The following is a 13,051-nucleotide window of genomic DNA, read 5'->3' as shown; positions in this document are numbered from 1 at the left end:
CTTTCAACATTTTTATAGAAAAGGACTGATATCTGGCTTCAGCTATGGGAGGCTCTCCCTCTTGGGCCCCTTCTCCAGGTGGTCTTGCTTCTAATATTACTGGGAATTGCCACGCCTCAATATCTCCCTGTTTTCTTGCCTCATCAATAATTTTATGTATTGCACTACCCTGTGTACTGGGCAGTGCCGTAGGATTAAGTCTCATGGTGGGCAGCTGAGGATATGGCGCCCTGCCCTGTGGCACTGGAAATGTTCCTGGCTGTCCACACAGATTTTCTGGGGGCTGCCGATACTGCAGTTCAGCTGGCGGCCAGTATTGATAGGCTACTGGCTGCTGGATCTTACTTTCTACCTGCTGATATTGTGGACACTGTATTTGGATTGGCATTGCCATGACAGAGACTCTATCTTTCTCTATTTGATCTTTTTTTGGAGTTTGTACCTGTTTAATCTGCATTTGAGGTTCTAAGGTTACAGGCATCTGAGCTGTTGTAAGGGGAGTTGGCCATCGTGGTTTAGACTCTGATGGCTCTGCTAATTCTGGATCTTTTTCCTCTAATTTTAACGTTTCAGGATATATTACCTCCTGTAATTGATTATTGTCAACATTTTGCAATGACCGAGCCATTACCGGCTCTGCTACACATTTACAGTGTGAACTTTCTTTTCCTTTCCGGGATTCTCTCCCTGCCTCTTTTTCACAATCTACTGCACAGCTTTTAGGGACATCAGAAATTGAAATGTTATCTTCTTCTGTTTGCAACGGTTCTAAAGCTACTTTAACAATGACCCAATCATTCCATACTGTAAGTGGGATGATTTTACCTTCCCTACTTGCTTGTTTTAATTCTTTGCCAATTTTTTCCCAATCTTTTAGATCTAAAGTTCCCTGTTCTGGAAACCATGGACAAAACTGTTCTATTGTTTGAAAGAGCGTACTTAGATTTTTGGTAGACACTTTAACTCCCCCTCTTTTTTTTTTTTTTTTTTTTTTGAGACGGAGTCTTGCTCTGTCGCCCGGGCTGGAGTGCAGTGGCCGGATCTCAGCTCACTGCAAGCTCCGCTCCACCTCCCGGGTTTACGCCATTCTCCTGCCTCAGCCTCCGGAGTAGCTGGGACTACAGGCGCCCGCCACCTCGCCCGGCTAGTTTTTTTTTTTGTATTTTTAGTAGAGACGGGGTTTCACCATGTTAGCCAGGATGGTCTCGATCTCCTGACCTCGTGATCCGCCCGTCTCAGCCTCCCAAAGTGCTGGGATTACAGGCTTGAGCCACCGCGCCCGGCTAACTCCCCCTCTTTTTAAGAGAATTTTTATAAAGCTGCGATAAGAGGCATATTTACTTTTAGTTTGCCCCATTGTTACCCTGGGTTCTTCCAAGCGCACAAGCTTACCACCAGGCTGACTGTAGACGTACTCGGGAGTCTCTCGTCGACTTGTCCTCAATGACCATGCTCCAGCATACCTTCACCTTAGAGAAAAGCCCCACGTTGGGCGCCAGATGAAGGGGTGGCCTGCCCCTCCACACCTGTGGGTGCATCTCGCTAGGTGGAACGAGAGACTTGAGAAAAGAAATAAAGACACAGAGACAAAGTACAGAGAAAGAAAAGCGGGGCCCAGGGGACCAGTGCTGTGCTTACAGAGGACCCACACTGGCACCGGTCTCTGAGTTCCCTCAGTATTTATTGCTAAAAAGATAAGGGAGTAAATCAGCAGTAAGACATACAGATACACGGAGATGTTCCATTTTCCCAGGGACGGGCAGGAGACAGATGTTTTTCTTTTACTGAGATTTAAGAGAATGGTACTGACCTTCAACCACAAGCAGGCTTTAAACATTTGCCTAACAAAGCACATTCCTTACAGCCCAAAATCCTTTCAACCTTAATTAGCACAGTGATGTTTTCTAGCAAGGACAAGATTGGGGGTAGAGTCACAGATTAACAGCATCTCAAATACAGAGCCAAATGGAGTCTCTTAAACTTACTTCTACCTATAATAACACAGCAACAGGCTGACCTCTCTTTTCCCCACATCCTTCAGATGATATATATGTTAGTTCGTAAATATAAGTGCGTGGTTATTTAATTAAGAGCTCTCTCTTCCCACCAGCCTGAAAGTTCCATGAGAGCAGTGACAGATGTGTTATAGTGACACCTGTATCCTTTGTGATCATAGAGTCTTTGTCCCATAATAGGTAGTTAATAAATGCTTGTTGAGTATATAATTAAAAATGGATTGATAGTTAAGTGATTGATAGATTGATAAATACATACATGCATGCATACATAAATAGATACATAGACAGACTTCAAAAGTTTAATACCAAGGACTGAAAGATAAATGTGGAGTCAGACAGAAGTTGGAATGTTGGAAGGATTCAAAAAGACAGGAGAGTCAACTAGAGGCAACCAGGAACCTAAAAGTGCAGGAACCCGAAGTTTTCTAGTTCCTTTCTAGCATTGAGTAGCATCTAAGAGCAAACGCAGAAGTTGCTCCTTATGAAAACCTGAGTCCTCCTCTTTTATTAGCAACTCCCACACTGAGTACGCAAGTCTAGAACGTCAGTATTGTTCCTCTGGGTAGTAAGGCGAGAGACAGAGACATTAATGGAGAATTAATTCTATGTTTTGTGTGCACAAACACACACACTCCACAATACCTATTTAACTGAAGTTTGTGGGTACTTGTACCCAAAACGTTCAAAGAACCTTAAAAGTCCTGAAGTCTCATTGTCCCTATTTTAGAGATGGAGAAATGGAGAGGCACTCAAAGCAGCTCTGCTCCTCACTTGGTAAAGGTGAGTTGCGTTTGCTTTCCATGTGGACAGACTGAAATACAAAAGGGTTGGCCACCAACTGGATTCTGTGTGCAGAACTTCAGCCAGGTAGTAGACGTCATTCTTGGAGAACATGTAGTTGAGTAGCGCTGGAACTCCCTATTTCTGTACCCCTGGAGGCGGTCTGATCTCCACCAGTGACACACCAAGGAGAAGGGGAAAGATACCTAAAATCCTGTATGCCTATGGACAGAGGGGTGAATTAGGCACCGTCCCAGACCTTAAGATGCTTGATCAGGTGACAGGAGATAAACATGTAGGTAATTATACAACAATGGAATAATGATATGATGCAGAGAGACTGGTGAGTGGAGTTCCAGCATGAGAGGTTGGGCAGTCAGGTGCTCAGATAAAGATGACCCTTAAGCTGAATCTTAAAAGATAAGAAGGATCAGCTCTGATATGGTGGAGCGCAAAGGCCATGAAATCCTCTGAAATGCCCTCAAGTCTTTTAGCTGGAGCCCCATCTCCGTTTGGAGCAGCCAGCAGTATGTCTTACATACACATACATTACAAAAAAAAACATATATTATGTTTTTTCATTGATCTGTATATTTTTCTGAAAATTATGTTTTGATGTCAATATGTTCTTGAGATTTCTCTACATTGTTATATAGAGGTTGACCTCATTCCTGTTTAACTCCCATGAGCCTATTGATAAACATTTAGGTTTCACTAACATTTAGCCATTACAAATTGTCCAGGAATGCATGCTCCCTTGTCTCCTTCTGTATACATGAGAGGGTTTTCAAAAGTAAACACCAAGTAGTGGAATTACCAGGTGCTATGAACTGAATGTTTACATCCCCAAAAAATTCATGTTGAAATTCTAACCCCCAATATGATGGTATTTGGAGGAGCCTTTGGGAGGTAACTAGGTCTACACCTAATTAAGTCATTATGGTGACATCTATGATAATGGGATTAGTACCCTTAAAAGAAACCAGAGAGCTTTCTGTGCCTCTCTGTCCCCACCTTGTGACAATACAGTAGGAAGGTGGCCATCCACAAGCCAGAAGGAGGGCTCTTACTAGAACCCAACCATGCTGACATGCTAACCACAGACTTTCCAGTCACCAGGACCATGATAAATAAATATCTGTTGTTTAAGCCACCCAGTCTATTGGCATTCTCTTATAGCTAACTGAGTAGCTTAAGACACTGGGGAGTGCACAGTGGTCGGAAATGTCCCAATTTACATTTCTACAAGCACAACCTCACCAACGTGATATTGTCAAAATTTTTCATCCAAATTGTGCTTTGTAGGAGATTTTCACCATCCTCACTGGGCACAGGTAAGTCCCAAACATCTAAACTTCTCTTAAAAGGAGGGGAAGGAGCATTTATTCAGCTCCAGGCCCCTTCCTGCACACCTACTGCCTCTTAGAACCCTTCAATGGAGATATTATGATTCCTACTTTGCAAGGAGAAAACCAAAGTTAAGAGAGATGAAGTGACTTGCCTGAAGTTACACACCAGGAAGTTGTGGAACTAGGGCTCAAAAGCCAGTGTTCATGCTGCTAATGTCTATACTCTTGATCACTGTGTTATGGACTCAACTAACACTTTTTGAGCTCTATGTACCCCACCCTGGAAATACAAAAATGAATTATGGGGCATTCTTAACACATAGTAATAATACTCAATAAAACTTTGTTGAATGAATATTGAATCAAGGAGCTCAGAGTTCACAGGAGACAGACATGTAAAAGATATTTGCAATAGAGTGGCGAAGCAGCATGAGAGATGTACAGCAGTTGTTCCCCTTTACCCACAGTTTTGCTTTCTGCAGTTTCAGTTACCTGCAGTCAACTGTGACCCGAAAATATTAAAAACAGGCTGGGTGCAATGGCTCACGCTTGTAATCCCAGCACTTTGGGAGGCCGAGACAGGCGAATCACCTGAGGTCAGGAGTTCGAGACCAACCTGGCCAACACGGTGAAACCCCATCTCTACTAAAAATACAAAAAAATTAGCTGGGCATGGTAGCACACACCTGTAGTCCCAGCCACTCAGGAGGCTGAGGCAGGAGAATCACTTGGACCTGGGAGGTGGAGGTTGCAGTGAGCCGAGATCATTCCACTACACTCCAGCCTGAGTGACAGAGTGAGACTCCATCTCAAAATATATATATGTATATGTATATGTATGTGCGTGTATGTATATATAAGTATATATATGTGTGTGTGTGTGTGTATATATATAACAAAAAGTAAGATATTTTGAGGGACAGAGAGAAAGAGAGACCACCTTCACATAACTTGTATTTTAGTACACTGTTATAATTGTTCTATATTATTATTATTGTTTTATACCTTACTATGCCTAATTTATAAATTAAACTTTACCATGGATATGAATGTATAGGGGGAAAAAATCACATATATAAGGTTCAGTACTATCTGTGATTTCACACATCCACAGGGGGTGTTGGAACGTATTCCCCATAGATAAGGGGGAACTACTGTATGCTCCAGTGCAGCAGGGCACAGACAAGAAAAATGTTTAGTTTTAAGGGACAGATCAGGGAAGGCTTCACATTGGAGATACTTTTTATCAAACACAAAAGGAGGAAATGAGTTCCAGGCCAAGAGAACAAATGCAAGGCACAGGAATGTGAAGCAACATTGCATTTTCTGGGAATTATACTACTTTTGATGGCCATAAAGTTGTTTCCTTCCAGTCTGGAGCCAAAGCATTCAGCTCAATTCATTTCCATTCATAGGGCCTTTGTTAAATGCCTGTGTGTGCTAGGCCCTGTGTGAGAAGCTTTACATGCATTATCTCATCGAATCCTTGCAGCTTTCCCCCATTATACTGATGAGAACATTGAGGCTCAGAGAGGCCAAGAATTCAGCTCAGGAATATATTCACATTCTCTGTTCTTTCTACTCCCCACTGTTTTCCCAAGACACCAGGCTACTCCTTTCTCCCATCTTACTCCAAAGGAAAGATGTCCCTCCTAGCAAACCTCAAACCCCATGGCCAGGTGCCCCTTGGATCTGAAGATTATTTCTGCTCATTCCACTGTCTCTTTTCTTACCTGGAAAACTGGAGAGGAGAATGCATATACAGTCACAAAGTTTTCAATCATTGGCTGGACATGAAATATCATCCCATTCATTCATTTATCAAATCCTTTCTGAGCACCAGCTGTGTGCTAGGCAATGCTCTCAGTGCTGTAGACACAAAAGTGAATAAGAGGGACAAGACTCCTGTGGGTGTGGTGGAGCATGCCTATAATCCCAGCTGCTTGGGAGGCTGAGGTGGGAGGAGGATCACTTAAGCTCAGGAACTCTAGTTCAGCCTGGACAACATAGTGAGACCTTGTGTCTCTTTAAAAAAAAAAGAAGAAGAAGAAGAAGAAGGCCAGGTGGGGCTTCCCCCTGTAATCCCAACACTTTGGGAAGCCAGGGGGGGCAGATCACTTGAGATCAGGAGTTGAAGACCAGCCTGGCCACCAACATGGTGAAACCCTGTTTCTACTTTAAAAATACAAAAATTAGCCAGCATGGTGGCAGGCGCCTGTAGTCCCAGCTACCCGGGAGGCTGAGGTAGGTAGGAAAATCACTTGAACCCAGGAGGCGGAGGTTGCAATGAGCCAAGATTGAGCCACTGCACTCCAACCTGGGTGACAAAACAAGACTCCATCTCAAAAAAAAAAAAAAAAAAAAAAATGGGCGGGGCACAGTGGCTCACGCCTGTAATCCCAGCACTTTGGGAGGCCAAGGTGGGAGGATCACCTGAAGTTGGGAGTTCGAGACCAGCCTGACCAACATGGAGAAACTCCGTCTCTACTAAAAATACAAAATTAGCCAGTCATGGTGGCGCATGCCTGTAATCCCAGCTACTCAGGAGGCTGAGGCAGGAGAATCACTTGAACCCAGAAGGTGGAGGTTGTAGTGAGCTGAGATTGTGCCTGTGCACTCCAGCCTATGTAACAAGAGTGAAACTGTCTCAAAAACAAAAAAAGGCTGCTGCAATGACTTCTAAGGGTTAGAAACAGGTTTTGAGAGGTGACGTGGCTTGCCCAAGGTCACATAGCAATTTTGTTGCACAGGTGGACTGAAACCCAAGCCTACCGAACTCGCAGTACAGGAGGCTTTCTTCTCCCTGGCCATGGCCTTGACCTTTCTCTTATCTCCCTCCTGCTTTGCCTCTTCTCAGTCTCTGTCCAGTAGGATGAACTCAGAGAACCTCACCCGGGCTGCAGTTGCCCCTGCTGAATTCATCCTCCTGGGCATCACGAATCACTGGGATGTGCGTGTGGCCCTCTTCCTGACCTGCCTGCCTGTCTACTTGGTGAGCCTGCTGGGAAACATGGGCATGGTGCTGCTAATCCGTGTGGATGCCCGGCTCCACACACCTATGTACTTCTTCCTGGCCAACCTCTGCCTGCTGGATGCCTGCTATTCCTCCGCCATCAGCCCCAAGATGCTAGTGGACCTGCTGCTGCCCCGAGCCACTATCCCTTATACAGCCTGTGCCCTCCAGATGTTTGTCTTTGCAGGTCTGGCTGACACCGAGTGTTGCTTGCTGGCAGCCATGGCCTATGACCATTATGTGGCCATCAGAAACCCACTTCACTATACAACAGCTATGTCACAGCGTCTATGCCTGGCCTTGCTGGGGGCATCAGGCCTGGGTGGGGCAGTGAGTGCCTTTGTTCACACAACCCTCACCTTCCGCCTGACCTTCTGCCGCTCCTGGGAGATCAATAGCTTCTTCTGTGATATCCCTCCACTGCTGGCCATCTCCTGCAGTGACACTAGTCTCAATGAACTCCTTCTCTTCGCCATCTGTGGCTTCATCCAGACAGCCACGGTGTTAGCTATCACAGTGTCTTATGGCTTCATTGCTGGGGCTATGATCCGCATGCGCTGGGTCGAGGGCCGTCGGCGAGCAGCCTCCACTTGCTGCTTGCACCTCACAGCCGTGGCCATGATGTACGGGACACTCATTTTCATGTATCTGCATCCCAGCTCCAGCTATGCCCTAGACACTGACAAGATGGCCTCTGTGTTCTACACCCTGGTCATCCCGGCTCTCAACCCGCTCATCTACAGCCTCCGCAACAAGGAGGTCAAGGAAGCCCTCAGGCAGACCTGGAGCCAATTCCGCCGTCCAGGGCAGGGGCCCCAGTGATTGGGCCAGGGAGGCTGGGTAGGTCTGACTATGAGGGGATGAGGAGGTCGGGGCCTCTTTCTGGCCCCTGTCACTGTCGGTAAAGATGGGATGCTCCTCTGGCTTGGATGTCTCATGTCATTGTTTAAGGGACAGTAAAGGGGGAAATGAAAGCTTATAGCAGGGAGAAAAAGACTTGGGGTTCATCTGGGGCTAGACCTAGAGCCAGACCCTAGACCAGGTTAATGTTGCTGTTGCACTGCCTCAGGTTCTTCAACATTCAAAACATAAACGTTCAGCCGGGTACAGTGCCTCAGGCCTGTAACCCCAGCACTTTGGGAGGCCGAAGCAGGAATTCAAGACCAGTCTGGACAACACAGGGGAGACCCCATCTCTACAAAAAAAGAAAAAAGAAAAAATTGTTAAAAATAAGCTGGGCATGATGGCATACTATGCAGCCATAAAAAAGAAGGAGACGATATCCTTTGCAGGGACATGGATGGAGCTGGAGACCATTATCCTCAGCAAACTAATGCAGGATCAGAAAACCAAACACCACATGTTCTCACTTATAAGTGGGAGCTAAATGATGAGAACACGCAGACATATAGAGGGAACAACACACACTGGGGCTTATCGGAGGGTGGAGGGTAGGAGGAGAGAGAGAAGCAAAAAACAAAAAATAACTAGTGGATACTAGGCTTAATATCTGGGTAATAAAATAATCTGTGTAACCAACCCCCATGACACACATTTACCCGTGTGACAAACCTGCACATCCTGCACATGTACTACCCTTGAACTTAAAAGTTAAAACTAATAATACCTGTAATCCCAGCACTTTGGGAGGCCGAGGCGGGCGGATCACAAGATCAGGAGACCAGGACCATCCTGTCTAACACGGTGAAACCCCGTCTGTACTAAAAATACAAAAAAAGAAAATTAGCCGGGCGTGGTGGCAGGCGCCTGTAGTCCCAGCTACTTGGGAGGTTGAGGCAGCAGAACAGCCTGAACCCGGGAGGTGGAGCTTGCAGTGAGCTGAGATCGCACCACTGCACTCCAGCCTGGGCTACAGAGCAAGACTCCGTCTCAAAAAAATAATAATAATAACAATAATAAAATAATAAATTAGCCAGGCGTGATAGTGCACGCCTGTAGTCCCAGCTACTCGGGAGGCTGCGGCAGGAGAATCACTTGAGCCCAGGAGGTCGAGGCTGACTTTGAGCTGTGATTGTGCCACTGCACTCCAGCCTGGGTAACAGAGCAAGACCCTATCTCAAAATAGTAATAACATAAAAGTCCCTATCTCAAAATAGTAATAATATGAAAGTTCCTAGACATTACCAGGTAAAGGAATACAGGCTTATTTTCTACCTGTACTTATAAGAGGCTAATCCCCAGAAGCACCAAGTGAGAGCTATGTTAGCTCCAAGTGCTCCAAGTGTTCCTAGATTCTTGACCTTTGAAGCTTCTTCATGGCCAGTGTGTCTGCACCTGCCCTCCTCAGCCCCAGGAGAACATCTTCAGGATCCACTTAGACCAAAGAATGGGACTAAATCGGAAGAGGGAAACATCTGTCCCCCGTGGTCCATGTAATCCATGTCTCAGGAAAATGGCTTAATAGCCAGAACATGCACAAGTCACTTTTAAACTCAGCTGGGTTTGAATTTGGCCAAGGTTAGACTAGTTCAGGCGCATGATAGAAGTTAGGAAAGGATCAGGATTGAATGGTTAGAATAAGGTTAAGATTAGGTCTCAGGCTATGGCTAAGGATGGGGTTCAGTTAGGGTAGGTTAGGATTAAGGTTAGGGAGAATTAAGAAATGATCAGGTAAATTTATGATTGAATTACAATTATGTAAACTTTATAATTTGGGCTGGTTGTTATTAGTAATAGATTTGGGATAAATTTAAGAGTTTAGGCTGGGTGCGGTGGCTCACGCCTGTAATCCCAACATTTTGGGAGGCCGAGGCAAGCAGATCATTTGAGGTCAGGAGTTCAAGACCAGACTGAGCAACATGGTGAAACCCTTTCTCTACTAAAAATACAAAAAACTTAGCCAGGCATGGTGGTACATGTCTGTAATCCCAGTCACTCGGGAGACTGAGGCAGGAGAATCACTTGAACCCAGGAGGGAGAGGTTGCAGTGAGCCAAGATCATGCCAGTGCACTCCAGCCAGGTTGACAGAGTGACAGTCCATGTAAATAAATAAATAAATAAATAAATAAATAAATAAATAAGAATTTGGATAAATCTTGTTAGAAATATTCCAATTATTTTAGGGTTAGTGTTAGAATGGGAGACTGAATAAGACTGGAGTTCGGATTTCATTTGTATTGCTCAATTAAATTGGAGTTAGAGTTTAGTTCATATTAGACTTAAGTTGGTGTATGGGTAATGTTTGTGGTAAGTTTAAGTCACAGTCTGGTTATTATTACAGGTAAGCTGGGATCAGAACCAGATGAAATTTAGGCATAACAGTATTTTAGGTATCAAATTGGCATGCTTGTGGTCACTTTAAGATTTAGTTGGGGTTATAAACAATGTTACTTAAAGCCTAAGGGTGGGGGTTGGTTGTTGAATTTCAGTTTCTTTAAGAGTTATGAGCATGCCTGGATTTGCATGTGGTTGGGTGGGATTAATATCATGACTATTTGGTGTTAAGATTCCAGCACTGAGGTAGGGTTGGAGTTGGAGAGGGAATGCCATAACCCTGACCCCTTGGGCAACATTAACTACACTGCCCCAAGCCTTGAGTCATGGAGCACCTCCCAGACCCAGAGCTCTTAGGAGTTTTATTCACCCAGAGTTCACAATTTTGACAGATTTCTTTTGTCTCCATGACTCTTTTACACATAGGCAAGTCCCAAGGCACTGCATTCTCCCTGGGAAGCCTCTCTCTGCAGAAGCAGACAGGAATGGACCCTAGGAGTTACAGGCAAGAGCCTCCAAGAAGAGGTGGAGCATAGTCAGATTTAAGTGTCAGCTTCTACCTGATCCTCCCTCCAGTTCCCCTGATTATGGCTGAGGTGAGGCCAGGGGTGGGAAAGGTATGGGACTCAAACAATGCTTCACTCAATAGGCTGCCCATGGAGTCTCTTCCTCGGGCCCCAGCCAGGTGCTAGCCTTGCCCCTCTACACTCTCCCTTCAAGGAGAAATCAACCACCTGGCACGTAGACTGCAGGAAAACTGAAGGCTTCGACCTGGCTCCCTGGGAAGAAGATGCCCCTTGTTGCCAGGACCAAGACCCTCCCTCTTGGTAACTATGGCATTCTTGGAGGTCCCAGGCTAATAAAGAGAAGAATGTGGACAAGACCATCTCCTCAAACCTTACAGAATTTTACAGGTTTCCTGACTCACCCCAGTTTTCCCAGAACAGTACCAGTTTTGTTTTTGTTTTTGTTTTGTTGTTGTTGTTGTTGCTCTTGTTGTTTTGAGATGGAGTCTCACTCTGTCGCCCAGGCTGGAGTGCAGTGGCGCAATCTCAGCTCACTGCAAGTTCTGCCTCCCAGGTTCATGCCTTTCTCCTGCCTCAGCCTCCCGAGTAGCTGGGACTACAGGCACCTGCCACCACGCCCAGCTAATTTTTTGTATTTTTAGTAGAGACAAGGTTTCACAGTGTTAGTCAGGATGGTCTGGATCTCCTGACCTCATGATCCACCCGCCTTGGCCTCCCAAAGTGCTGGGATTACAGGCATGAGCCACCGCACCCGCCGAACAGTCCCAGTTTTAAAACTCCAAGTCCCATGTCCCAAGACACCCTCAGTCCTGGGCAAATCGAGATAATTGGTCACCCCATTTCCTGATGAAGCAGCATCTTGAGAGAAAAGGTAAAATTCCCAAATTCAGCACATTTTGAAAAGACTTAGATAAAATAAAACCCCTTCTCTCATCACAAGACTCAATCATCCTCTCCCAGTTCCCCAACTCCTCTTGCCTCCTATCACCATAGCAACTCAGGTGCCATGACAAAAATTGGAGGCATTGTCAAAAGAGTTGGCAACCTGAGGACTGCGAATGTAAGGCTTACCCCAAATTTAACATTTAGACTCAAAGATCTCCTCTATGATCCTTTCTCTTTATTGTGGGTTCTTAGGCTCTCATGACATACAGCAGCTGCCACAATCAGTGGAAAAGTTTCCGGAGGGATAAGACCCCTCCCATCACCTTGGCCCTACAGGATGGCCATGGCTCCTTCCACATATTTAGCATCCATGGAGCAGCCAGATACAATAATTACATAAATCCTAGAAATCAGCTAAAAGAAATATCAAGTTTCAGGCTATTATACTGGGCCTACTTGATAGATAAGAAAACAAACAAGAGGGAAGGGGAAAGGATTGGAAGACAGTAACAGAGCCCAACCTAGAGAATGAAGAGAGATAAATCACCCCTCCTAAAGTGAGATGCCCATAAGAATGTGCCCAATTCTGATAAAGCATTTCCCTTCAACACCACTTACTAAAGCAGGCAGTGAGGACAGGAAGATGGGGAAGACTGGGGCACTCATTGCACAAAATAAGTTGGGCCCTGCAACATGGGTGGAAATTGAGGGGAAGAGGCAATTGCACCAGGGGCATGAGGGGTAAGTATAATAAGCGGAAGACTCTAAGGAGACCAATTTAACTGACTTGAGGGGGTATGCTAGGAAAGTAGAGGGAAGTTTGAAGATTGAAAATTAGGGAAAGAGAAGAACACTTCATGGCTTCAATATTAGGTAGAAAATTTAGACTTTATTTAAGAGACAATAGCAAGTCATTGGAAATTTATATATTCAGAATCATTCTTTCTGGTTATTCCAACAGTGTTATGTAAAGCTATTCCCACCTGGAATGGTACATACAGGTTCACTTCCCTCATACTGCAGTACACACCCAGAAACACATACTGCTTCAATAAAGACCAAATGTCCTATTAGAAATATTCCTCACCAGAAATAAGAGAGAACACAATCAAATGGAAAAACATTCCATGCTCATGGAAAGACTCAATATTGTGAAAATGGCCATACTGCCCAAAGTAATTTATAGATTCAATGCTATTCCTATCAAGCTACCAGTGACTTTCTTCACAGAATTAGAAAAAACT

The 13,051-nt window shown here is 45.0% G+C and overlaps 1 protein-coding gene across 1 annotated transcript; it reads left to right on the top strand.

The window, feature by feature from the left end:
• Window positions 1-6,765: 6,765 nt before the first annotated feature.
• LOC111545976 (olfactory receptor 5C1) lies at window positions 6,766-8,038 on the top strand. Its single transcript, XM_023217233.2, has one exon. The coding sequence runs from the start codon at window positions 6,957-6,959 to the stop codon at window positions 7,980-7,982; it is 1,026 nt and encodes a 341-aa protein (XP_023073001.1). The 5' UTR covers window positions 6,766-6,956; the 3' UTR covers window positions 7,983-8,038.
• Window positions 8,039-13,051: the final 5,013 nt, after the last annotated feature.

Source organism: Piliocolobus tephrosceles, chromosome 14 (genome assembly GCF_002776525.5).
Source record: "Piliocolobus tephrosceles isolate RC106 chromosome 14, ASM277652v3, whole genome shotgun sequence".
Taxonomy (NCBI): domain Eukaryota; kingdom Metazoa; phylum Chordata; class Mammalia; order Primates; family Cercopithecidae; genus Piliocolobus; species Piliocolobus tephrosceles.
This window is presented reverse-complemented; position numbering and strand designations above follow the sequence as displayed.

What these genes read in the sequence shown, in the direction of transcription:
- LOC111545976 (XM_023217233.2), top strand. Translation starts at nt 6,957, where the DNA reads ATGGCCTTGACCTTTCTCTTATCTCCCTCCTGCTTTGCCTCTTCTCAG.